We start from the raw sequence: 26,598 nt of genomic DNA, 5'->3' as shown, positions 1-26,598 counted from the left end.
GGAAAAGGCTTGAGCTATGAGTCGGTCAAACAACTTTTAGATTTCTCAATTCTAGGACAGGGATATCAGGTATTTACGGACAATTTTCATACCAGCCCAGCCCTCCTAAGTAATTTACTTTTGAAAAACACCCAGGCATGTGGAACCATACGCCAAAACAGACAAGGCTTTCCGAAAACTAAAATCAATGACCTAGGCAAAAAGGCTAAAAAAGGAGACATTTGGTGGATTAGGGATGGAAAGATACTGTTTGTGAAATGGATGGACACCAGGGAGGTCACCATGTGTTCAACAATTCACAAATCGTACAGTGAACCGACGGGTGAAGAATGATGAAGGTAACTGGAGAAGGGAACAGATTCCTGTTCCTACAGTGGTGCTGGAGTACAACAAATACATGGGTGGTGCTGACTACTCTGATGCAATGATTGGTTATTACAATATTCTCCATAAAACCAGAAAATGGTACAAGACCTTCTTCTTACATTTTATTGACATTGCTGTCGTAAACATTATTCACAGGGAGCTTTCAAATCTCCAAAACAAAACCCCTCTGACACAAAAAAAGTTCAGAGAAAATCTAATCATGGAAATGATCAAAGACACCATAGAGCAGTGGTTCCCAACCTGGGGTCCACAAGAGTTAACAAGGGGGGCGCAGGAGAGGATAAGTGTTGAGGTAGGAATAAAAATGCTCGATTTCGATTTCAAACAATTATAATAAAATTACCCCTTTCCAGTTGTACACGTGTTGCTCTTAAAAGCGCGGAAGAGCGCGTGCTTATGTGTGTGTGCAGCACGCACACTCAGTCAGAAGCATACGGCCGGTCAGCTTTCGCAAACTAAGACGAGCAGAGGAGCGCAGACATCTAAAGTCATCTTAACGCGAGCGCTTTAATGGTCAAATAGGTGTCAACGCGGTGTTTAGTGATTATTTATATTAACCCTCATTTGTGTAATAAACAAACGAGTTGAGGATCAAAAGACACGTGAAAGAGAAACCAAAGAGACAACGAGAAATATTCTTGCTGCCGCCTGTTTTTATGATTATTAATCAAACAACGAGAAAAATCCCTCACTAGTCTTGACTGAAGGACTGCTTTAGCAAAAGTGTTTTTCTTACAGTGAAGATGCTTAAAGCAAAGTTTGTTTAATATTTTTATTCTGTTGTATTTATTTCTCTTTCCTTTGCAGGGTGGAAAAAAACTGTATATATACACTTGAAGTCAGAATTATTAACCCTCCTGAATATTAGCAACCCTTTTCCTCCCAATTTCTGTTTCATGGAAAGAAGTTTTTTTTTAAACTTATTACTGAACATAATAGTTTTAATATCTCGTTTATAATTACTGATTTCTTTTATCTTTGCTATGATGACAGTACATAATATTTAACAAGATATTTTTCAAAATACAAGCATTCAGATTAAAGTGCAGTTCAAAGGCTTAATTAGGGTAATAAGGCAAGTCATGGTATAACAGTAGTTTCTTCAGCAGACAATCAAAAATATTTATTGCTTAAGGGGGCTAATAATATTGACCTTAAATTGGTTTCAAAATATTTAAACCTGCTTTTATTCTAGCTAAAATAAAAAAATAAGCCTAGAAGAAAAAATATTATAGGAAATACTGTTAAAATTCCTTGTTCTGTTAAACATAATTTGGGAAATATTTATAAAAAAATATTTCCCAGGAGCGCTTATAATTTTGACTTTAACGTGAATATGATTTTTCCCAAAATTAAGCAGCCCTACTATTATATATGTATTTTTAAGTACTAAATATATATATATATGTATATATATATATATATATATATATATATATATATATATACATACATACATACATACATATATATATATATATATATATATATATATATATATATATATATATATATATATATATATATATATATATATATAAAGAAAAAGGTTCGGAACCACTGCCATAGAGCCGTCCTCGGCAGCTGCACCACCCCAAACGTGCCTGCCTGGCTACCTTGGAACAGATGCCACAACTAACAGAAAACTCTGTGTGATATGTACACTGGAGGACAAGAAAGTCAAAACTCCAGTTTACTGTAAGAAGTGCAATGTTGCACTTTGTTTTGTGTTGACCAGGAACTGCTTCAAGCGCTGGCACATAGAGGGACACTCCAGCTAATTTATTTATTTATTTAAAAAAGTTTTTTTTTGCTCTCTTGTCCTGTAAACAAGGTTTCTTTTTTTGCCACAGAGTTTTTCCCCCTCCAAACAAGATTTTTTTGCCACTAAGGTTTTTAATTTTTTTTTTTTGAAGGAATATGTTTGCACAGTTATTTATTTATTTGTTATTATTCGAGCGCTGGCACACAAAGGGACATTCCAGCAAATTTTTTATTGTGTTTTTGTTCTGTAAAAACTTTTTTTTTTTTTTGCCATGGAGAAGTTTTTTCCCCTTCGAACAAGGTTTTGTTTTTGCCACAAAGGTGTTTTATTGTTTTTGAAGGATTATGTTTGCACAGTTTATTATTATTATTTACAAATTGACACTTTATTTTTACTAGTCATTTTTTGTTAGAATTTCAGGTAAATGTTTGTACATTGTATTACTTTTTAAAACTTTTTTATACCTTATTTTTTTAGAAATATTGATTGTTGCACTTTACATTTGCACAATATTTATATTATATTTATGGTGTGAAGATTGTTTGATAATTGAAAAATAAAAGGAAAAAAGTACTACTGTGTCATTTGCTTTTTTTGATATAGTGTTATGATTTTGATGTGTTTATCAAGAAGTAAAATTATGATATCTGTGATAATAAGCCTTTTAAAATCTTGCTTTTTTTCCTTTGACAGGTAAGAAACTTGGTGATTTGAATTACAGAAAAGTTGTGATTTCCCACCCTTCGGTTGAACAAACATAATTATTGCATACTACATGATAAAAACCAAATTCTTTTTTTTTAGTGTCTCCTGACAAATGCTGGTAACAATCAAAACAATCTGTAGTTTGATGGAGCATACAGGGCCTGAGTTATACACTTTCTAAATCAGGCTTTAGAACAAAAAACCAAAAGTGGTTTGTGCTAAGGTGGTTCAGCATAGGACAGACAACATGTATAATAATAATATTCATCACTTACAGCAGTTCTTTTTGTAATTTCAAAGGGTTTTTTGTAAAATGACATTGAGATATTGCATTTATTGTACTGTATGAGGGCATGGGGAGACTTCAAAAATAGGTAGGCAGAAATAAAGAAAAAAGTAATTTTTCCTCCTTGCAGTTGGAATAGAATAACTCCTACATACAATATTATAAAGAAAAAAAATTCCTGTGTTTGCTGACACCTGCTGGAAAGAAATAAGACTATTTTTAGGGTGCTGGATCACGCCTGAGTTACACATTTCCAAACTTCATTTTATAAAAAAAAAAAACGCCTTTTTTGTATGTTTATTATAACACAGACAATATATAAAACAATTGTTTTCAATTTTAACTGTATTTTATGAAATTTCAAAGGGTTTCCTTTAAAATTATACCAAACTTTTGTATTTACACCTCAGCAAGTGGGTATGGGAAGCTTTATAAATCGGAAGGCCAAATTCAGGCGGAATTACCCCAAATAGCCCCAGAGCTTAACTGGTTAAACAAGTGAAAGTATAAATGTAAAAACTTGTGTGTGGGTATTGTTTTATGCAGTACAGTTTATCTTAATGTGAAATGAGTCCTTTCAGGTGGAAACAGTGTCCAGGTTCTTGCATTACATGGACCCCACTGAGCCAAACTTGATGTTTGTTCGGCAGGTGGAGAAAGTGCGAGAGTACTTTAACATCTTGTCAGATACAAAGCTCTCAAAATGGACAGTGTTCAACTACTCGAAGAGTCTCAAGAGCTCAGTAATGTGGAACCACCACAAGCTTGCCATGTACATGTTAACTAATCATGTCAGCTGTGATGTGTTCTGACTGTAACAAACCCATTTTTGCTCTCTTTTCAAGGTTCATGAAATACATTATTACCTCCACGGACATTCACCACAACAATCCATCTCTGTTCCAGGACTGTGAGAGTTTTATGGATGCGCTGTATGGGATACAGAGTGGCATGTCCAAAAAAGTGAGCATGAAGGTCACAGCAAAAAAAATCTGAGTTTGGTTGTGGCAAAGAAATTTTGCCAAAGGTCTGCCTTGCTGTTTTGGTGGCTGCATTTAAAGATTTCCAGGCCGTGATATGCAAAATGCAGGGTCCAGGAGCCATCACAGGGGACTGTTTGACTAAAAATGAACGGCTGCTTGTCCTATACTACCTGGAAGCTGTTATCATGCTGAAGCTAGTCCAGCGGCCTGGAATTGTGACACACATGACTGTAAGTGTTTGTTTTTTCACTAAATTGTCTTCTTTGTTCTTATATGCTTCATCAATGTGCAAAACTGTCTGTTTGCAGGTTGAGGATTGGGAGGGGAGAAGCTGGATAGAGAATGGTGTCTGTGTTGCAGTGAAGGAACACAAAGTACCTTTGTCACACGAACAGGAACTTGTAAGTTTATATTGTCTTTTATATCATAACAGCAATAATTATGTTGTATCAAAGTCAGATTTATTTTTGACCTTTCTTTAACTAGTGGTTCGACTTGTACTTCAATGAGGTGCGGCCAGTAATGCTGCAAGAAAACCGCACCAGCGACGATGTGGCAGTTGATTCATTTTTTGTGTCAAGTAGTGGGAGATTGATTTATAATCCCTCCAATGACTTTAAAAGACTACATGACAAGTAAGCAACCTTACACCTGTCTTTAACTCTACATGTTCATCGTCCACTTTTTGCCTTCTTACGATGCCTTGTGTTTCAGATACAGTCTCCCCAGTGTGACGTGTAGCGATGCCCAGAGAGCATTTGAGGCAGCAGCACAAAACCTGTCAGAAGTGGAGAGAAATGTGGCAGCTGAAGGAAACTACATGAGGAGAGCATCTTCAGATCTATTTCTGGCTCTAAGTGTGCTAGATCAGCTCGCTGGGAAAACACCGTAAGCATCTAACAACTGAGATGATCCTTATTTGTAAATTTGCAACCCACAGCCTTGCCTTTCATTCCTTCAATATTTATTTTTTGTGATCTTATAGAAAAAGGTCCAGTAGAGCTTCCAGCTGTGAGACAAGGGTGGACAAACAGACGGCCTACAAAACTCTTGAGCAGTTCTGTCCAGTGACTCTGGAGGGGCCTCCTCCAAAAAGGGCACGCAGGACTGAGCTGTGTGGCTCAGAACATGAGAGGCACTGCTATGACTGCTGGCGTAGCGAGCAGCTCAAGCTGCGTGAACAGCATGCTCTCGGTGAGTATACAGATGATTAATGACACAAACAGGGGAATTGAGTGAGAATAGCTGAATACTGATGTGTTTTGTGTTTCTAGAACACTTTGCTGGACAGCAGCCACCAGAGTCCAAAATAAGCTGCTGGATGGACAAACAAGGGTGGACGTCAAATGTCCCACAGGCTGCAGTGGTTCTGAAGCAGTGGAAACCTGTTGCCAGGTTGGACTTGGTCATCGACAGCAGCTTTGTGAAAAAAATCATTTTGTCTCAACGCTGGAAAGGACTGACTGTCAGGCCCGTCCCTGACAAGAGCGATGGTGTTTTCACCAAAAGACCCTTTCAGATCGGGGAGGTTGTCTGTGAATACCATAGTGAGCTGGTTAGCCATGAGGATATGATGGCAATAGCTTCGACAAGCGGCATCAGAGCTGGCCATTTGTTTTTTTATGAGAACAAACAACATGAAGCCATGTGCATTGACGCACATGAAGAAAGTTGCCAGTGCCATCCGTCACTCCAGCAAAAGAGCCATTATCCGGCCCAGTCTGTATGTCCTTAATGATAGAGAAATCATTCTCTTCATTGCTACAAAAGACATTTTGAGTAATGAGGAGTTATTCTACGATTATGGCTCAAAGAGGAGATCTTTTGCTGGGAAAGGGCTGGAATTGGACTGGATGTAAAACAACATCTTTCCATCCCCCATACTCACTCACTTCTAACATGTCCATCTCCAAGTTTCCACCGGTGGCCATATTCTCTCCTCTCTCTCTGGACAACCATCACTGCTCTTCTCACCCTGGAGAACTCTTTCTGCACTGCCAAGCAACAACATTGCTCTCCAAATAGAGACTTGGTTGTAACAGGCTGAATTAGTGGGCCTTACAAACCATTCACCTTTACTTTCAGAGAATTGTATTTTCTCTTACTGACTTGTCTTTTGCTCTTTTTTTGCTCATAAGTTTTCTTTACGCAACAGTGAGAGTGTGAGTAGGCTACTCCATATTCTCTCCTCTCTGTCTGGATTCTGTACAACACATGTGGAATTACAGCCTGGTAAGTATGCTCAAACTGCGCTTAACCCTCCCTTACACCCATCTTTAAGTTTCAACCAAATTATTGTGCACTTTCTGGTTGTCGTCTTCTTTTTGTTTCAGATTACCAAGGGTTTTAAGGTCAGCAGACATGCACCTCACTGCTGAGAATTAACCTGGCATCTTAATTCTTCATTACCTATGTTGTCTCTATGTTGTTTGATTAATGTTCAGATTTTGTTCATTTGTTTGCACTTGTATGTACTGGAAGTTGTTTATTTTCTTTAGTGTTGTTATTACTTGATATTACTATTATATATACAGTCTTCTACTGTGCCGTTATTTCACATTCTTATTAAAAAGTTGCAGAAATGACCCAGAGTCACAAAGTTCTGTTTCAGTGGATTGATATTATGCTTTTTAAACTAATTTTTATTAAATAAAAGTAATAAAATAACTAAGACACAGTGTTTGGCATATATTTAACAAATCATTCCAATCATTTCATTTGAAAATGTGTAATACTTTAAAAGAAAAGAGAAATACACTTCATTATTTAAAACATATGAAGCTTTGGCAGATAAGTGCAACACTTTTTCCCCTTCACCTGAAAATGACATGATAGCTAAAAAAAATAAGGAAAAAAAAGGAAAATGACCGGGAAAAGTCATTTTCCTTTTTCCATGTGATCAGCCGAGACAAAAAAGAAGGAATCCACAAATATCCACAATATCCTGGAAAAAACACTGAAATAATGGTCTCTGTATGAGAGCTGCTCTTTGAAGAGAATAAGGCAGCTAGCCTAATTAAAAAAAGATAGTTACAGTCAAATACAATAATAATTTGTTTTAGCAAAGAGAAAAAAGTCAATCTATTTTGGACGGAATTCAATGTAAAATGTAAGACATTATTTATAAAGACAGACGGGCCTATAGAATTATTTTTGGAGTGTTTGAACATGAATGGCAGCTGTTGTTTTTGATCTAACAGCAGCAAAACTACATGCTGAACGCTGTGAGCTTGCGTCAGGATGATGATGATACATGAGCCAACTTTTATTTTTTTCCTTTTTCAAAACAAACAGAGCAATAAAAAATGGGTTACGTGTCAAAGATCAACAGGCTCCAAACATGTAAACAATAAAAGCACCACAATGAAATTAAAACAAGACTTTTCTTCTTAACCATTTACCCCAGTATGCAGAAATGTTATAGGCTTGTTATCTCAAGTTAAATGTCAGTACTTCTATGTCATACACCTCTTTAACAATATCATACCATTCGCCTACAGATGGAGGATCTTCCTTGAGCTATTTCTTTGTAATGGCCTTTTTGCTAGTTGTTAGTAGTGCGTTAAGAAGATACACATCATTTTTGGTATTTCTGCAGAGTAAATTCTCAGGTACATAGTTTTAAAATTACATTAATCCCATAATTAGATTTATCTCTATTTAAATCTTGTGTATAATATTACAGTTCCAAAATATTTTGAAATGATCTGCCAATACATTTTCACATTTTCTCCATCATTCACCATTTTTTGATCTCTAGTTTAAAAGTATTTTATTTTAGATGTCATAAAGAACCTGATTACATTTTCCAAATAAATACCCTCTATGAATTAATTGTGATCATCTGTGTTTCCCAAATAGTTAACCATTCCTCATTTGCTATTATTATATTGGCTTCTCCTTCCCATTTCTGTCTGATACACATCGTTGAGTGTTTCTATGTTAATGTCAGACAGGAATAAATTCTTGATACTAGTTTTTTTATTAATCTTTTTTTTTTGTAAGCATCTATAAATACCTGCACTACTGTTGTTTTTATGTCTTCTGAATCTCTTATGCTTTTATTGAAGTAGTGTCTAACTTGAAGGTAATGGAAAAAGTCTTGTTTATCCAAGTTATATATATATATATATTTGAAAGTTGTTGAAAACCTTCCAATTCAGAAAAAGTAGGCTTGGAAATATATTCATCCTTATTATCTATTCGATTGTATAGATCTAAGGGTTGAAGGAGCCATCTGTTCAAAAACTTTTTTATGGTTTCTGTAATGGGGAAGTATTTTATTTTATAGATATCTGATAGGTATGCAGGGATTTGAACTCCAACATATCTGATATGTTGTTATATCAGATGTAAGTTATGTACATGTTACTCATGTAAGGTATGATCACAGCATTCAAAAAGCATTGACATCAATTGTTCTTTGAATATTTTATACCATTCTGCAGAAAAGCCTTCTACGCCTGGTACTTTAGATGTTTTAAGTTTTGATATAGCGTTGCTTATTTCTTCTATAGTTTTTTTTTTTTTTTGAGCTATGGGTTTTATTTTGTATCGATCCAATTGATGGTAAATCTAATGTGTGTAAAAATGCTTGCATGTTTGCAAGTTCAATATTGTCTTTTGAGGTATATATTTCCTTATAGTATTTTTGAAAAGCCTGTTGCATTTTCTCCAATTTATGACATATCGTTTTAGTTTTGTAATCTTTTTAAATATCCTCCTCTCTGCCTGTTGTTTCTTTATTCTTCATGCCAGGAGCTTTTTGGACAAATTTCATAAAATTTTAAAATGTAAATTTTATTTGTACTTGCTCATCAAACATTTTATTGAGTTCTGCTTTAACTTCTTTAACCCTAACTCTATTATTAAAATATCTGGATCTTTCTTATTACCATATTTAGTCACTTATTCTTTAAGTTGTATATTTAGATTATTTATGTTATTCAGTTTTTTTTCCCTTGATCCCCACATTATAAGTTTACCTCGTGTAACAGCTTTAGCTGCGTTCCATATGATACTAGGTGACACCTCTGCATTATCATTATGTTTTAAATATTCTAATAGTTCTTTTTTAAAATATTCTACACATGTTAAATCATTCAAATAATTAGGGTTAAATCGCCAAAATGTCTTACTGGGTTTATTGTCCAGGTAAACTGTTAAATATACTACTGCATGGTCTGAGATGTCCCTTGTTCCTATTTTACAGTCTTTTATTTATATTGATCTGACCCAAAGATAAAAAATAAATAAATAATCAATTCTAGAATGAGAAATGTGGGTGGAAGAAAAGAAAGTATATTCTTTTTTAAGAGGGAATATGTCTCTCCATACATCTATCGAGCCTAATTATTTCATCAAATATCTTATTTGTCTAGTTTCTTGACTAATTTGCTTATTAGACGATGAGTCCAATTTTTGTACATTCCATTCTCCCCAACAGATCAAAATACCTGATGCCTTCTTGGCTATAACACTTAATATTTTTTTGAGAAATGCTTTGTCTTTTTCAGGTGGTCTATATATACTAACTAATGTAACTTTGTATTGGTCAATAGTTTCTTTAATTAGGTTATATCGCCCTTCTTTATCAGTAATCTTAGAAATTAATTGGAAGTTGATTTTATCTGAGATTAATGTCATTACTCCTCATTTACGACCATTATATATGAGGAAAAGAAAACCTTCCCATTTTATCTCATTTCTTATGTTCTGTACCAGAAAGATGTCTCTTGCCAGAATATTATCTGTTGGTTTTCTCTTTTAATTTTAGCCACAAGTTTGCTTCTTTTAATTGGATTTAGTAACCCATTAATATTCAAAGTAATTACTCTATATTTCTGTTTTTGCATATACTATAATCAGATGTTATTGGGAAGATCACAGTGACCGGAACATGAAAAACACAAACATGAATATCTTGAACAAAATAAAAAACATTATGAAAAAGATATCCAAACCTTAAAGTCTTAATAATTATTATAATTAAATAAATTCTTAATGTGAGAGAAAAGCCTTCCTTCTCTAAAAAGCCCTTCCTTGCTGTGCCTATTGCACTCCATGTTATTTAAATATGGTTTAGGTTATCATATATAATGTAAAAAGGAGGATTAATACCAGTGTGTATGGGAGCACTCTTTCTATGCTGCTACATGTGTTGACACCATACTGGAAACCATCCCATGTGTTTCTTAAGCTGCCCCAAATGAGTGAAACTCTGTAGACACTAGGGTTGGGTATCGTTTTTTTTTTTTTGATACCGGTGCTAAATTGATACTTTTAAAACGATACCGGTGCCAAAACGGTGCCTGAATTGACACTTTTTAGCCACAAAATGATGGTGGACGACTCTTCAAAAATATTTTATTTGACAAAATATTTTTTTTAAATCATTTCAATAGAACAATATAATTACAGTTTAAAGTAAATATCAATTCATATTGTATTACATTAATACATTTCCTTTGATCATTTGTTGGTTAGCATGAATTTAAGATTTGCATTATGAAATTACATTAGCTTACTATTAACCTGTGGGGGGCAGGCAGGGGCCATGTACTTTTAGGAGCACATTTTAACAAATATGTATATATATATATATATATATATATATATCACAAAATATTTAAAACATTATTCAAAGTCATTTGTTTTCATGCATCACTCTGCAGTCTTCATAAACTAGATAATTAAATAACTTAAACTCAAAATAATCTTCCTTGTTCATTTATTTGACAAGTAACATTGTATTGGTGTAGGAGAACACATTTCTAACATTCAAGTACATCAAGGCACATTGTTGCACCTCTCAACTTTAACAGGCCTACTGTTGAAGTCAATTTATTTTGTCCTAACATTCATTTAAAATAATGTTTCTGAAAACTTTTACAGTGTTTCCTAAAACATAATTATTCTGGAGTCATAATAAGTTGTATTTCTTATTGTTTACTTCATGAATAAAAGCCGTTTTAAATAAAAAAATAAAAATAAAAATAAGGTCAGTATCATTAGCTTCCTTAAGAAATATTTACTGTATATTTTTGATTTACACAACGAATCAGTTACAAAATAATTTGACTAATTATTTTAACTTTCGTAGTTAACTGATAAAGTTTAAATTACACTTTAATCTGAATAAAACACTATAAAATACTTAAAGGGACTTTGTTGAATACAACTGTCTTGCAAAATAACTAGTAAAATGTTCTGCACTGATTGTCAGCATAAAAAAGTAGCGTTAGATATTAGAAACGAGTAAGTTAAACTATTATGTTTAAAAATGTGTTGTAAATAAATCATGTGTTCAAGACGGAAATCAAAAATAAATGAAGTCAAAACTAAACAAGTTAAATATGACTTACATAAGCGTGACTGAAAACTACATTTGATCAATGTGTTACATCTGTTCTACATGTGTCATTAAGTTTGACATGTTTCCCCCTTACACGCACTTTTGTAAAGACAGTTGCTGTGTAAGAATTCTTGCTTGTAAAATATGCTTTAGAATGCTTAGTTTAAGCAAATTGGATGAATGTGATCACGTGTTGATCTGAAGAGTGTCGCTCTCGCTCACCGAAAACCACTGTCTCCAGGCTGAATGCGCTGTTCTCTGCGCGTTGCGTGCATCTGTTCCCTAGCGACAATAACAATTGCCTGATATTGCCTGTCCGTATTCCTCAAAGGTGTTTAGAATTAAATGTTTAGTGATGCTTTGACAACGCCTATATTTGCCTTTTTTCATGCACCACTCACGTCCATGCCGCAGCACCGAAACTAAGCACTAGGGCTGCTCGATTTTGGGAAAAATAATAATCACGATTATTTTGGTCATAATTGTAATCACGATTATTCCAAATGATTATAGTACTCCTGAGAATTTTTTTAAATAAATATTTCCTAAATTATGTTTAACAGAGCAAGGAATAACAGTATTTCCTCTAATATTTTTCTTCTGGAGAAAGGCTTATTTGTTTTGTTTTGGCAGGAATAAAAGCAAATTTAAATATTTTTCTTTTAATATCTTTTAAGGTCATTATTATTAGCCCCTTTAGGCAATATATATTTTTGATTGTCTGCAGAAGAAAGTACTGTTAAATAATGACTTGCCTAATTACCTTAATTAAGCTTTTGAATCACACTTTGAATTTGAATGTTTGTATTTAAAAAAATATCTACTAAAATATTATGAGCTGTCATCATAGCAAAGATAAATAAATTTGTTATTAGAAATTAATTATTAAAACTATTATGTTTAGAAAACTTCTTTCCATTAAACAGAAATTGGGGGGAAAAGGGTTGCTAAAATTCAGGAGGGCTAATAATTCTGACTTCAACTGCATATATTGTTTTCCTCCCTGCAAAGGAAAGAAAAACAAATACAATAAAATAAAAAATATGAAACAAACTGTGCTTTAAGCATCTTCACCGTAAGAAAAACACTTTAGCTAAAAAAGTCTTCAGTCAAGAGCAAAGAGGGATTTTCTCGTTGTTTTATTGATCATGATAAAACAGGCGCCAGCTGTGCTCTGTCACTTTAATGGTTTCACTTTCGCGTGTCTTTTGATCCTCCTCATCTTGTTTGTTTATTACAAAATGAAGGTTAATATGAATAATCACTAAACACCGCGTTTTGACACTTATTTGAACATTAAAGCGCTCACGTTAATGACTTTAGATGTGTGCACTCTCTGCTCGTCACAATGTGCGAATGAGACCAAGTGCAGACCTCATGCTTCTGACTGTCTGCGCGCTGCAGGCCGCACACACAAAAGCATGCTGTCTTTCGCGCTTTTAAGAGCAACAAGTGTAGACAACTGGACAGGGGGCGGTAAATAATGGAATAATCGTTTATCTCGATTAATGGTTTTTCATAATCGTTAGAAGCCATAATCGAAATCGGATTTTCGATTAATTGCACAGCCCTATTAAGCACCGAAATTCATACACTGATTTAATACCGGTTACCAAGGTACGGTTTCGGTACCCAATCCTAGTACACACTGATCATGTCTACAGTTTATCTCCAGTGTGAATCCTTTGATGTCTTTTCAGGGTTCCTGAGTGAGTAAACCTCTTACTGCACTGTGAACACTTGTACGGTTTTTCTCCAGTGTGAATCCTCTGGTGCCGTTTCAATTCTACAGCTGTAATAAAAGTCTTCTCACACTCCAAGCACATATGCTCTCTCACACCAGTGTGAATCTTCATGTGGTTTTTAAGGGATGATAATTGGCTAAAACTCTTCCCACACTGATTGCATGTGCATGGTTTCTCTTCAGTGTGGATCCTCAGGTGTAGATTAAGGGATGATGAGTGGCTGAAACTCTTTCCACACTGAGTGCAAGTGAATGGTTTTTCTCCGGTGTGGATCCTCAGGTGTTTTTTAACGTATGATGAATCGCAGAAACTCTTCCCACACTTAGTGCAAGTGAATGGTTTTTCTCCGGTGTGGATCCTCATGTGTCTATAAAGCGACGATGATTTGCTAAAACTCTTCCCACACTGAGGGCATGTTAATGGTTTCTCTCCGGTGTGAATCCTCATGTGTAGATTAAGGTATGATGAGTGGCTGAAACTCTTCCCACACTGAGTGCATGCGAATGGTTTTTCTCCAGTGTGGATCCTCATGTGAGTCTTTAGTTTGCTTTTGTTTGCCAAACTCTTTCCACACTGAGTGCAGGTAAAACAACTCTTGTCTCTCACTTTTACAATACCATCAGTCTTTAAATGAGTTTTGTCCTCAATTTTGACATGATGTTCCTCCTCTTTACTCTCCTCGTAGTCTTTAATTAGGTCTGAAATGAAAATAAGTTTACTTTTTAGTAAATCATTAAAACTTAGTGAAAAGGCACTAAAAACATTGGCTACACAAATCTTAATTTTGATGCACATTAAATGTAAAGATCATATTTAGATTGATCCTGTCATATTAATCTCCTGGTGTCCATTACACACGTACACATTTAAGTGGATTCTTTTTTGATTGATCCCAGATCATTTTTGGTCAAATTGATGAGACATAAATTTGAAAGCTGTAAATGGCCAGTTTTTATTTGTATATATTCGTAATCACAACAAAACAATTTGTTTTTGTAAAACTTGTAAAGCAGATAGGGAATGCTTTTTCATTCTGTGCCTGACTGGTAAACCTGTTAGAAAAAAACAGCTGAACATCTGAGAATATTTGCCTCAGACATATATGACACATGTATAATATCTGCATAAAGCTTTAAATCTGCACCTTTAAATGACAAATGTTCTAGAGGTAAGTAATCTGTATGTAACAAATGCAATGCAGAAATCTAACACTTAACTGTTTCAGACTCAACTGTTTTTATGAATAAAAGGAAGACAAAATACTGAACTACACAGCCTTGTGTGAAAAAAAAAATTCCCATTAGAAAAACTTTAATTTATCACACCGGCTTCAAGTTCTCTAGCCACACCCAGACCTGATTACTACCACACATGTTCGCAATCAAGAAATCACCTAAATAGGACCTGTCTGACAAAGTGAAGTTGACCAAAAAAAGCCTCAAAGCTAGACATCATGCCAAAATCTAAAGACCTTTAAACACAAATGAGAAAGAAAATACTTGTGTTACGAGTTAAAAAAAAAAGAGTGAGCTCAAATGCAAGTCTTTATTGAGAAGCGAGTCTTGGAAAAAGTCAAAGTAAACACCCGGTCGGGTGAGCGCTGAGGAAGTGCCGTAGGAAAAAACAACCAGACACTTACTCAATAGCGGTCTTACAAACATACAGGGTGAGTAACAAAATAATATACACACAAATGATCGATAACATACTGACAAACATGAAGGGGAATGATGTGGTATAACCAGGAAAAAAGGGAAACGAGAGCTCCTGTGACTGCGAATAAAACCAGATGACAAGAATTAATCTGTAAGACAGATCAAGAGAAGAGAGTAAAAGTTTAAGGTATCAAAGGAGGATGTCGCATCAAAGATTCAAGTGTTACCACTCAGTGGGTTATGTCACAAGACTCGCGTCAATTTATTGTGGCTTTGAGGCTCAATGGGATTCCAATTACTGGCCAAAGTTATATAAAATTACACTTTATTACAATATATATTTAGAATATAAATATATATAATGTATACTATATAATATTAAATTAAATTACATAAAACAATTAAAAGGACAAATTCTGGACCTTTTGGCCATGGGGGGTGGTTCGTTCGAACAACTCGAAACCCCCTGGCTACGGGCATGGCACAGTGATCTGTGTCGTTACAAGGGCTTTTCCCACAGCTGGTGGAGGAGAGTTCGGCTGGAGTTCACTGTAGTGCATACATTTTCATTGTTTTCACTGTAAAATCCTCACCGCGTGCGCAGGTTTAGGAGACATTTATGCAGAATGCATCTTTGCACCTAAAAACGCCAAACGCAGCACCAGGAACAGATTAAAACAGTTGTTATGTGATCTTAAAGTAAAAAAGCCTGCAATGCTTGCCCCGCCTTTGTGCTCTTCTTATTGGCTCACTGCTCTACAACTGAATGCAAATGATTGGTTAATATCAGCTGTCAATCACTCAGTCAATGCCTTCTGCCTTCAGATGATAGGAGCTACAACTGCGAAAATGTGAAGCGCTAAAGATGAGAAAATGAAAATAACAGACAGATTTACCTAAAGTTATTAATAATGGCGCATCTTATTAGTGATCATGTCCTGAATGTTAATCCACCATTTAAACTTTTCCAAGAGTGGATAAAAGACTTCCAGTGGCTTCAAGTTTGCAGGTAACAGTGTTTGGCACTGAATCTACACATTTAAGCGCAAGAGGTGCTGTATAATCCTTCATTTAATCCTCACGATGCTGTCAGCCCTGCAAGCAGCAGCTATATGTAACATTTAACACAGCTCATGAAAAGACTGTTATTGCTATGAAGATGACATGCAAATAATAAGTTTTATATCAATATAAATGTGGGACAGGGCGATGGATCGTGATGCCGGCTCAGCATCGTGAAGTTTGTCGGCCATCGGCGATGGACAATGGCATCTTAAAAAATAATACAATTGATCAGCTACACTCAACATCATCTTCTGAAGAGCTTCATAAGAAAATACTTATTCTGCAAGCGGAATGACTCCTTGAGGATCTCCACATAAGATCACGCCAGATTCATTATGAACATGGTGAATGAGCTGGCAGGTTATTGTGTTACCAACTGAAACAATCCTCAGCAGCTGGTGTTATAGCAGCAGTTAGTATAGATGATGGCAGTATTATTACTGAACAACAGGGTATTAGTGATCAATTTAAAAACTTCTATAAAACTCTTTAAAGCTCTGAGGTAAACTAAATTGAACATATTGAGAGCTTTTTTAATTATTTAGAATTACCATCCCTCTGTGATTCAGATCAGTTGACAAAAGAAGGAATTTTAACACCTTCTGAATTTGAAAATACAATAAAAAAAATTTAAAAAATCAGAAAAGCACCAGGCCCTGATGGCTTCCCGGCTGAGTTTTATAAGAAGTTTTCTGCAAAGTTAACACCCCTGTTGTGCAAGGTATTCACTAAAGCTCTTGTTTCGGAATCACTCCCCCCTTCATGACATCGGCTGTTATTACAGTACTTCTTCAAAAGGTTAAGGATCCACTTAAATGCGAATCTTATCGTCCGATCAGCTTACTCTGCTGTATAAAATCATGGCTAAAGTGCTGGCAATCAGAGTGGAGTCAGTCATGAGAAAGATAATTCGGGTACGGGTCACCTTTATCAGGCTTGCATTTCCACTACTAAGGGTACCCTTTTAGTGGGCGTGGTGTATGACAAAGTTTCAGTCGACGTCATTTTCGCTCGAGAAAATGTCTACAGTAAAGCTGCACAGGTCGTTCACATATCATATGAAAAGCACTTCTCACAAAACAGATGCTTTACACACAAATACTTGTGTATAAATGTTTATTACTAACTTTTCTATGAACATTGGTTGATTATAACTGCAGATCAATGACGGTGCGAAATAGCCTACTGTAACGTCTGTAATTATATAAAGTAAATAAATAAATGAAGATATAAGAACACATACAGCCCCTTACAGTCTCCGATATGTTACCAACTACAGAAGAACTACACAAAGCAGACATTTCATCCTTAATTAAGTTCAAAACAACACAAAGTATAGCTTACAGTCAGTGAAAACCTCTCATCTGTGTCTGTAATCTTCAGCAGCACATGAAGCCTCTTTTAGAGAGTCTATCCATCATTCCCAGCTCATTTTAGTCCAAAAGGTGATAATAAAGATTAAGACAAGGCAGTTTGTTCACGTTTGCTGAAGAAATAACGTGCTCCTTGGCTTCGCCTTTTTTCCGCACTCCACTCCCGCATTTGTCCTTTTCTTTCTAAATGTGTCACAGAATGTGTCCCGCGTTTGTCAGCTTCTCACAGGATCGGGTTTCCAAAGCTTGACAATAATCAAGCGCATGTTATTATTATTATCAGCTCAATAAGTTTGTTATTTCAGATAGAGACGCGCGGCGAGCACAAGGAAGAAAGCGAAACCACTCGGGCTTCAGACTAGCTCGTAAAAAACTATGCGGCACAGGGTAAATCTGCTCTTCTCCATGGCTTTGTGGCTGTTTATCAAGATGACGACAGGGTTTGTTTGAGCCCGGATCGACCATGGCTGCATATGTATATAATTCCGCTGTAATCTCTCGCTGTGTATTTCAAACATGGCGGGTCCTTTGTTTAGATTCTGGCTTTTTGTGTCTACGAATGACGTATCTCTGTCAACCAATAGCGTTCAGCTGCACGTCTACACAGCAAATTTTAGATAGTAGATTTAACTACCCTAGAGTTAAAATTAACACTCCCTCAGAGTTTATATGGGAACCACTATAAGTGTTAAAAATAACACTTTTGAAAGTGTTAACATTGTCAACACCAAGAGAGTGTTAATTAGCAAACTCTTATAGTGTAAAATATCTGTTAAATTTCCGAAAAAATACCAGCAGCTGTGGTTGCCAGAATCTTTCCGTGAAAAATGTGGAAGTTTTATATAACTGTATAAATTTACAAAAATTAACCATATTTCATGAACTAACACATTGTTTATTTTACAAAATCATAACTTAGTGCACAAAAATGTAAAGATTTTAGATGCAATAATGTTTTCATGTGTGATTGCAATTAGCAAACAGATTTTGACTGCATTAGTAACTACACAGTTACCTTTAAACAAAAGAAGATACAGCATAACATCAAATTTACTCAGTTCATCTTGGACTTGAACAGATACGCTATTATCCTCCACAATGGTGACACAAAAATCGTTTTGCTGTTTTTCTTTCTTTTTTTTTTCATTTTTAGATTTTACGGAAAAAAACCAGCAGCTGTGGTTGCCAGTAATCTGCTGTTTTTCACATTCATAAATTCAGTTTACAGAATATTTCTGTTAAAGCACATTCAACAGTCTGTATTTTTTATCGATCTCACACTGCAAATTTTAGATTTGGTAGATTTAACTATCTTAGAGTTAAAATTAACACTCCCTCAGTGTTTATATGGGAACCACTATAAGTGTTAAAATAACATTTTTGAAAGTGTTAAAATTTTTAACACCCAGAGTGTTAATTAGCAAACTCTTATTGTGTAAAATATCTGTTAAATGTATGTCAAAATACTGGCAGCAGTGGTTGCCAGTAATCTGCTGTTTTCAACATTTTACATTCGTAAATTCAGTTTCCAGAATATTTCTGTTAAAAACAAATCCCATTGTCTGTATTTTTCATTCAAACACACTTAAGCCTTAAATTCCACAGCAAAATCCTAACTAGTGTCCTCACTACAGAGGGCTGAACACTCAGACAGTGATGAAGTTAATGAGACAATTAAGTGTCTAATTAAAGGAGGATTGAGAATTATTGATGAACAACTGTTAACAGCAGAATCACTGAAGGACAGAAAAACACAAGCCAAAACCAAAGATGAAATCAACTGAGAAAAAAAAACTCTAAATAAAATAATAATCAATAAAAATAAAACAAATTACACAATAAAAAATGTTATTTTTCAACATCTTTAAAAAAAACTCATCAAATTAAACAACTTATCATGGAGCTTCACCTATTACTGACCTTTGACTTTATTTCTGTCATGTGAACAAAAGCTCTTAATAAAATTTCCGTTGTTCATTTGAAGTCACCATGATGGAGGACAGAGTCTGCTTTAGTCAGGCTCTTCAACTTCTAGCTATAAATGCCTTTTATTTTGGCTGTTATAGATAGTGTTAATTACACTATTTATACATATAGCATGGAAAGCTGAAGGAAAATTAAAGTGTTAGTTGGAAGAGATTATTAATGATATCATAGCCTTCCTTTCCTGCTTGTTTTTTAATTCAGTATCATATTAGTTATGTGTGAAAAATAAATAATATACATAAATGAAACCACTGAAGCTCCAATAATATAAAGTAAAATAAAAAACTAAATTTGCATAGAGAATGTTTGATCTATGGCAGAACTTAAAAACACACAGACATCAATAATTAGTCTTTGAATCTCAATAATGGTGACAAACAAAGAAAAAAAAATTAAGTAAAAAAAAAACACTACTGAAATATCACCTCCCAAAAACAACACAAAATAAAGGAAAAGAAAGAGATTGTAAGAACATAAAGCTGCATAATTTATTCATGCTGCAATGCATGCTGGGAGCTTTGTACTATGCTGGCACCCAGCATGCATTGCGGCATGAACCATGCAGCTTTTTTTTTTAGCAACCAAGGTTGAGGTTCATATCCTGATTCTTGATCCCTGTGTGTCATAAAGAACAAGCTGGAGCTTGAATGTTTAGTGTTTAGTGCATGACACTCTAATTATTAATTGAATGCTAATTGTTTGTTGAATCTTCTATGAAGAGCAGCAGACTGCCAGCAGTATTGTCCCATGCAGTTTTAATACAACTATATTTGCACATCTTTATGAATCAACTTTTTAAACACCTGAAATTATACCTATAACAATTAAGCATAAACAGTATAGTTTCTCTTGATCTTTCTTGCTATAGCTGACGAGTTTAGAAACACAGCAATAACAGTCAAAGAAACATTAGGCTATAAGAGTAAAGTTTCAAGAGCTCAAATAAGCAGCCTCTGATCTCTATGATGGTGAGGTCAAATGAAATATTTTTAATAAAAAAATATAAAACTCTGTTCATTGTCAAATATTCTTACAGAAATGAAGTCAAACTGTAATCAGTGAAGCTGCTTATACTTTTATTTAATGGAGTTGTTTAATCCTCTGTTTTAATTCAGTTGGTTTGGTGTGAGGTTGTGTCTGTAGTTTTATTTCTTCCTTCAATTTCTTATTCCTTCAGTGATTGTGCTTGTTAACAGCAGGTGTTCAACAGCAGGTGTCTGAATTCACTTATTTGTGGTCATTCACTCTGTCTAGTGGACTAAACTAATTGACCAATTTAAGGGCCAGGTGAATGAGGGTGTATGGTGAGATTTCAGACACTCTGATTAGTTTCTCAAATACAAGGGTTTTCTACAAAGGTAGATACTTTACTCTGTGTGACAAGGAGGCAAATCAGCTTCTAACGCCGAGAGGGTTATTTTACCTTTATCTAACTCTAGAATTTTAACACTTTACTCTGAATTACCACAACACTTGAAATTTAACACCAATGAATTTGCTGTGTAGGTCTGCCTTTTAGGGCCTACTCACACTATGCCATCCGTACCGTGCCCAGGCCCGTTTCCCGGATCGTTTGAGAAGTGTGAGTGCGCTGAATCGGGCTCAAGCACGGTTCACTTGGCCGGCCCTGGCCCGGTTGGAAGAGGTGGGCCTGAGCGCGGATCACTTGGCCTTTGGCACGGTACGCTTGTGTGTGAGGGCAAAACGTGCCAAACCCCAAAACTGAAAGGGAGATGTGACTTTTAAGGGGCTGTTTCATATGGATTTATTAATCATTCTTACTGTTCAGTGAACGCAAACTGCCGTAGTTTATTAAAGACGAGAACTCCTCACTGCACGACAGCTGCGCGCCTTCAGCAGACCTCCTCATTCCTGCAGCACGAGAGCTTTATGATTGTTTATGAGCGCCAAAAGTGGCGGATCTGTTCGGCGAAATATCTGACTGCGTGTCACCGCATCCCTAAGGACTGTTTGGCGAAATATCTGACTGCGTGTCACCGCATCCCTAAGGACTGTTTGGCGAAATATTTGACTGCATGTCACTGCATATCAAACGACTGAAAAGATATAACTAGAGAAATCTCCACTGTGCTGCTGAGAGAGCGCTTCTCACTGAACAGCGCAGCAGCAATGACGTAAGTGTGCCGAGGCCTGTTTGTGGTGTGAGTGCGGGCCGTCGGGGCAGAGGGGGGGACAAGCGTGCTTTGGCCCGGTTCGAGGCAACTGTACCTAGTGTGAGTACGGCCTTAGTGTTTGGGACCCTTTCGAAAGGGTTCCAAAAAAGTGGTACGGTACGGTTTGGTTCGGTTCGCCTTTTGACAGTGGAAACGGCCATAAAAGCGTACCAAACCGAACCACTCAGTGGAAACGGTCCATAAGAGCTTGATTAACATGGTAAACAATATAGAGACTTCTAAATGAATGAATGTGCGAATATAAAACCAACTTTACCTCTATATGACTGAGTTGGTGTTTGAGAATGAAAACCAACCTGTTTGTTCCTGCAGATCTTCCTGTTTGACTGTGAATGTTTCTTCAATCTTCACATCTTCACTCTCCTCTTTAATAAACGCCATCTTTATAACAGTGTGGAGATCAGTCACTTCAGCAGGATTTTTTTCTCTGTGTTTGGACACTTTATCCTGTTTAAACTGAACAAAACAATAAAAATGTCCTGTTTAAAATGAATAAAACAATGAACAGAAATAAAATATCTTCTATTCAACACTTTCTTCAACAGTTACAAAAAAAGAAATCAGGTATGTCCAAGCATAGAGGTAAAGTTGGTTTTATATTCGCACATTCAGACTTTTCTCTTAATAATATAATTTCATAAAAGTATTTGCAAACTCTAAATAGCAAAATCATATTAGCAGCCAATGACTATCAAAGTACAGCATTGTTCACAGTCCAATAAACAATGTTGTTTAGAAGTCATACTTGCATGCTAATTCAAATCGAATATTCAAAGTAACATGGTGAACAATATAGAGACTTATAAATGAACGAATGTGTAAATATAAAACCAACTTTACCTCTATAGTCAGAGCTATAGGGGGGCGCCAGAGTTCACAAGGGGGGCGCGGGAGAGGATAAGTGTTGAGGTAGAAAAAGGCATAAAAATGCTCCACTATTAAATAGGGCTGTACAATTAATCGACATTTCGATTTCAAACGATTATAAAAAAGCATTAATCAAGATAAACGATTATTGCATCATATACCGCCCACTTTCCAGTTGTACACGTGTTGCTCTTAAAAGCGCGAAAGACCGTGTGCTTTTGTGTGTGTGCAGCACGCACACGCAGCCAGAAGCATGCGGCCGTTCAGCATTCGCTCTCATTCGCACACTGAGACGAGCAGAGGAGCGCAGACATCTAAAGTCATCTTAACGTTAGCACTTTAATGGTCAAATAGGTGTCAAAATGCGGTGTTTAGTGATTATTTACCTTTATTAACCCTCATTTGTGTAATAAACAAACGAGTTGAGAATCAAAAGACGTGAACGAGAAACCATTAAAGAGAGAGCGAGAAATATTCCTGCTGCCGCCTGTTTTTATTATCATTAATCAAACATAACAAGAAATTCTTTCTCTGCTCTTGACTGAAGACTTTTGTAGCTAAAGTGTTTTTCTTAAAGTGAAGATGCTTAAAGCAAAGTTTGTTTCATATTTTTATTCTATCGTATTTATTTCTTTTTTCTTTGCAGGGTGGAAAATAACTGTATGTATACACTTGAAGTCAGAATTATTAGCCCTCATGAATATTAGCTAAATATTAACCTTTCCTGCCCAATTTCTGTTTCATGGAAAGAAGTTTTTTTTTAACTTATTTCTGAACATAATAGTTTTGATAACTCGTTTCTAATAACTGATTTCTTTTATCTTTGCTATGATGACAGCACATAATATTTTACTAGATATTTTTCAAAATACAAGCATTCCGATTAAAGTGCAGTTCAAAGGCTTAATTAGAGTAATAAGGCAAGTCATTGTATAACAGTATATTCTTCTGCTGACAATCAAATATATTTATATTGCTTAAGGGGGCTAATAATTTTGATCTTAAAATTTCAAAATCTCAAAATATTTAAACCTGCTTTTATTCTAGCTAAAATAAAACAAATAAGCCAAGAAGAAAAAAATACTATAGGAAATACTGTTAAAATTCCTTGTTCTGTTAAACATAATTTAGGAAAAATTTATTTTAAAAACATTCTCAGGAGCGCTAACAATTTTGACTTTAACTGATAATCGTTTTGAATAATCATGATTACAATTATGACCAAAATAATCGTGATTATGATTTTTCCCAAAATCGAGCAGCCCTACTATTATATATGTATTTTTAAGTACCAAAATAAATAAATAAATCAAAACACATGCTTAAAATTACAACATAATAGTAAAAATAATTAAAATAAATAACTTTAAAAAAATTTTTACATTTTATTCACTTGCGCAATGTGCTTGTCCAACTTCTTGTAAAGGCAAAGCAAAACAAAAATGGCAGAGAAAAGTAAATGCAGTGATTCTTCAGAGGCGAAGAAAAAGATTAGACAGTATGACAAAGCCTACCTAAATTTTGGTTTTATTGAAGGACAAGACAAGTTAAAACTGATTAATTTATATTTTCTATACATATTATATATTAATATTACACAAACACACACATACAATATATAATGTTTGTATATGTTCATAGGGGGGTCCCCAAAGAAAAAGGTTGGGAACCACTGCTATAAAGAATTAGCTGATTAAAACTAGTACTCCGTTTCTCATACATAGTTATGTATATTTAGAATGGAATGACATCATGCTATTAAATCAATTAAACCTTCATTATAACACCTATTACACACTGTTCCTGTTTATTTAGTTTATTCAAACAATAGCCCTCATTACTGTGAGTAAAATACTACATAGTATACAGTGTTCAAATAATGTTGTCACCAGCAGCATTATGCATTAACAGCATAATTTAGCATCAGATGAAAAAAGCCTAAAACTTTAATCAATCGCTTAATATAAGTGTAAACGCTTTAAAACAAACCTTTCTCCAGCTGAGTCCAGCGCAAGAGCGGCGCAGACTTATGACGTCACATCACGCCAAAATAAAAGTCTTCTTTTGTTTTGCTTTTTTTTTTGCTACTTGCTGTTGCAGTCATGACTTCTTGATACATTTCTCGCTCGTTTTCCACTTTCTCTCCCTCTCTCTCTCTCTCACACACACACACATTCAGTATTTGGAGTTGATCAAAACCTTTACTCTAAACATTTTTAAGACAATTTTAAAAAACTTGTTTAATTCTCTAAGACTAAGTGTGTAAAGCAGAAAATCTAACAAATAAAATGGGTGTTGTGAGCAGACACTTTAGACACATTCTAGAGACACAAACTTATATTAAATGCTGAAAATGGGTAAAATAGGTGCCCTTTAAGTATAAAAGTACCCATTACTACTTCATGTTTTAATTTCAGTAGCTTGGTCATTATCACTAAAAAGTGCCTTTGATGTCCCATGATTGAACCGTATTATATGGAAATAATGTGCAATAAAGAAACTCTGATGTTTTGATATAATTGTTAAACCTTTACGCACATGCAGGTAGAATTATTAGTGTTTTGAAATATGTTTTTGTACATTTTTGCGTCATTCTTTCATTGAATGGATGTGATTTTGCCATGTCCACACACTGCTTAGACAACTTCAGTGAGTTTAAATGTTGGTAAATTAGATTAAATTAAAAAGATTTTGAAATTTTCTCATTGTCTTTAATAGGTTGTTTAACAAAATCATTTTAACAACTTTTATTTTCATAATATTATATTAATCATTTTGCACGAGTCCTTGAAATTGCTGTTCACCCTGTCATGATGTGGTAAATGCCCCTTTAAGACCCCTCTGATGTACTCATTGGCATATCTCGTGCCCAGTTTGCTTTTCTTCAGAGGAGGTGAAAATGCTGTGCACACAGTAACTATCTACACTTATGTTTGCTTTTTTTCCTCATATTGTGTTTGAAACTGAATGTTGTCAAGATTAAAGAGCATATTGTAGGTTAGACACCCCAGTGAGACAATGTGTGTTTAAGAGTAAAGTAGGAACTAGATTTTCTTTAAAATATATGTTAAAGTTAATTATTAAGCCGTTTGAAGTCATTTTTAGTCACGGAAACTTATTTCTGCATCTGAAAAATCGCCAGACCGGAAGTGACATGGGATGAGGGAGTTCGCGCAAATAATACTATGAAGACAACTGATCGCGGTGCGCATTTGGATGCCGAGATAAGATTCTGAGAGACTCACACTAACGACAGACCACAGCCATACAATTATAAGCCTGTGGACAGACCAGCAGACAGAACAGCAGTCAGAGAAGTGCAATTTAACTCTATTGTGAGGCAGAACAGAGCAGGTTTATGGTGAGGCCAGTGTTGGCTTACAGAAGTTTGCATGAAAACGAAATCTTTTCTGGCAACAGCAAAGCTAAAATTAATCATCTATAAATATTAATACTTACCAGTAACAGAAACTAATGAGCATTTAACAGAGTTATGCCACATTGACCATATATATTAATAGTAGATAAGTAAACACAAATAACACAGATCATCTGGAATAATGCAGAAACATGTAAACAAGGTACTGAAAAATGTTTTATTACACAAAAGGTTTTCGGAGCTTTTGTATTACAATAAAAACAACATCAAATATTAAAACAATTAAAATAAGTTTTTAAATATGTGTCTTTTTGTCCTTTTTTTCATTGGGTATACTGTAAGATGATCAGTATTGGAACCCATTTAGCCAAAAATCCATAAAAAATACAAGTACGGTTGTTACTGTATAAAATATTTACAAATATTTGATCAACAGATCTGATCTGCAATTATGGTTAAATAAACTTCAACCCTAATTCAAGTTCAAATTCTAATTCAACTCAAGTTCAAGTTTTATTTATATAGCACAAAATCATAGAAAGTGTTAATACCAGCATTTTTACTCTTTATATATGTATAAGTATCTGTGCAAGTGTGTGTACATATACTGAAAGGAAAATATATCATCTGACCCATTTAAAAGTAAACCTAAAATAATTTTTAGGCCAACGTTTATGTGGGTGCCACACCATCATGTCTTTAATGTGTGTTAAATTGTGAATGCTGTGTAAAAAGATGCTGACAGCTTCATCCTTGTAAACCCGCTGGAAGGATCTAGAAAATAGAGCAAATGTAGTGCAAAGTTCTGCATTCTCGTCGAGCCTGTGAAGACCTCCAGGGCCGGCGTGTCCAT

The 26,598-nt window shown here is 35.0% G+C and overlaps 2 protein-coding genes and 1 pseudogene across 3 annotated transcripts in view; 2 read left to right on the top strand and 1 right to left on the bottom strand.

Moving 5' to 3' along the window:
• The window catches only part of LOC147844804 (putative RNA-directed DNA polymerase from transposon BS), a 157,678-nt gene that overhangs the window by 21,489 nt on the left and 109,591 nt on the right, over positions 1 to 26,598 (top strand). The window lies entirely within an intron of this gene.
• Positions 3,721 to 6,725, top strand: LOC141381662 (uncharacterized; annotated as a pseudogene). Its single transcript, XR_015942496.1, has 7 exons — positions 3,721 to 3,891; positions 3,989 to 4,356; positions 4,435 to 4,527; positions 4,613 to 4,761; positions 4,841 to 5,014; positions 5,112 to 5,320; positions 5,401 to 6,725. The product of XR_015942496.1 is annotated as an uncharacterized LOC141381662, transcript variant X1 (transcript).
• Positions 10,840 to 24,408, bottom strand: LOC137490880 (uncharacterized). The gene is made up of 3 exons (XM_087249387.2): positions 24,356 to 24,408; positions 21,796 to 21,955; positions 10,840 to 13,923 (listed from the first exon to the last, which is right to left on the bottom strand). The coding sequence occupies exons 2-3, from the start codon at positions 21,878 to 21,880 to the stop codon at positions 13,139 to 13,141; spliced, it is 870 nt and encodes a 289-aa protein (XP_087105513.2). The 5' UTR covers positions 21,881 to 21,955; positions 24,356 to 24,408; the 3' UTR covers positions 10,840 to 13,138.

The sequence above is a fragment of the Danio rerio genome, chromosome 4, assembly GCF_052040795.2.
Source record: "Danio rerio strain M-AB ecotype USA chromosome 4, GRCz13ab, whole genome shotgun sequence".
Taxonomy (NCBI): domain Eukaryota; kingdom Metazoa; phylum Chordata; class Actinopteri; order Cypriniformes; family Danionidae; genus Danio; species Danio rerio.
Note: the sequence above shows the minus strand (reverse complement) of the source record. Positions and strands in the feature narration are given on the sequence as shown.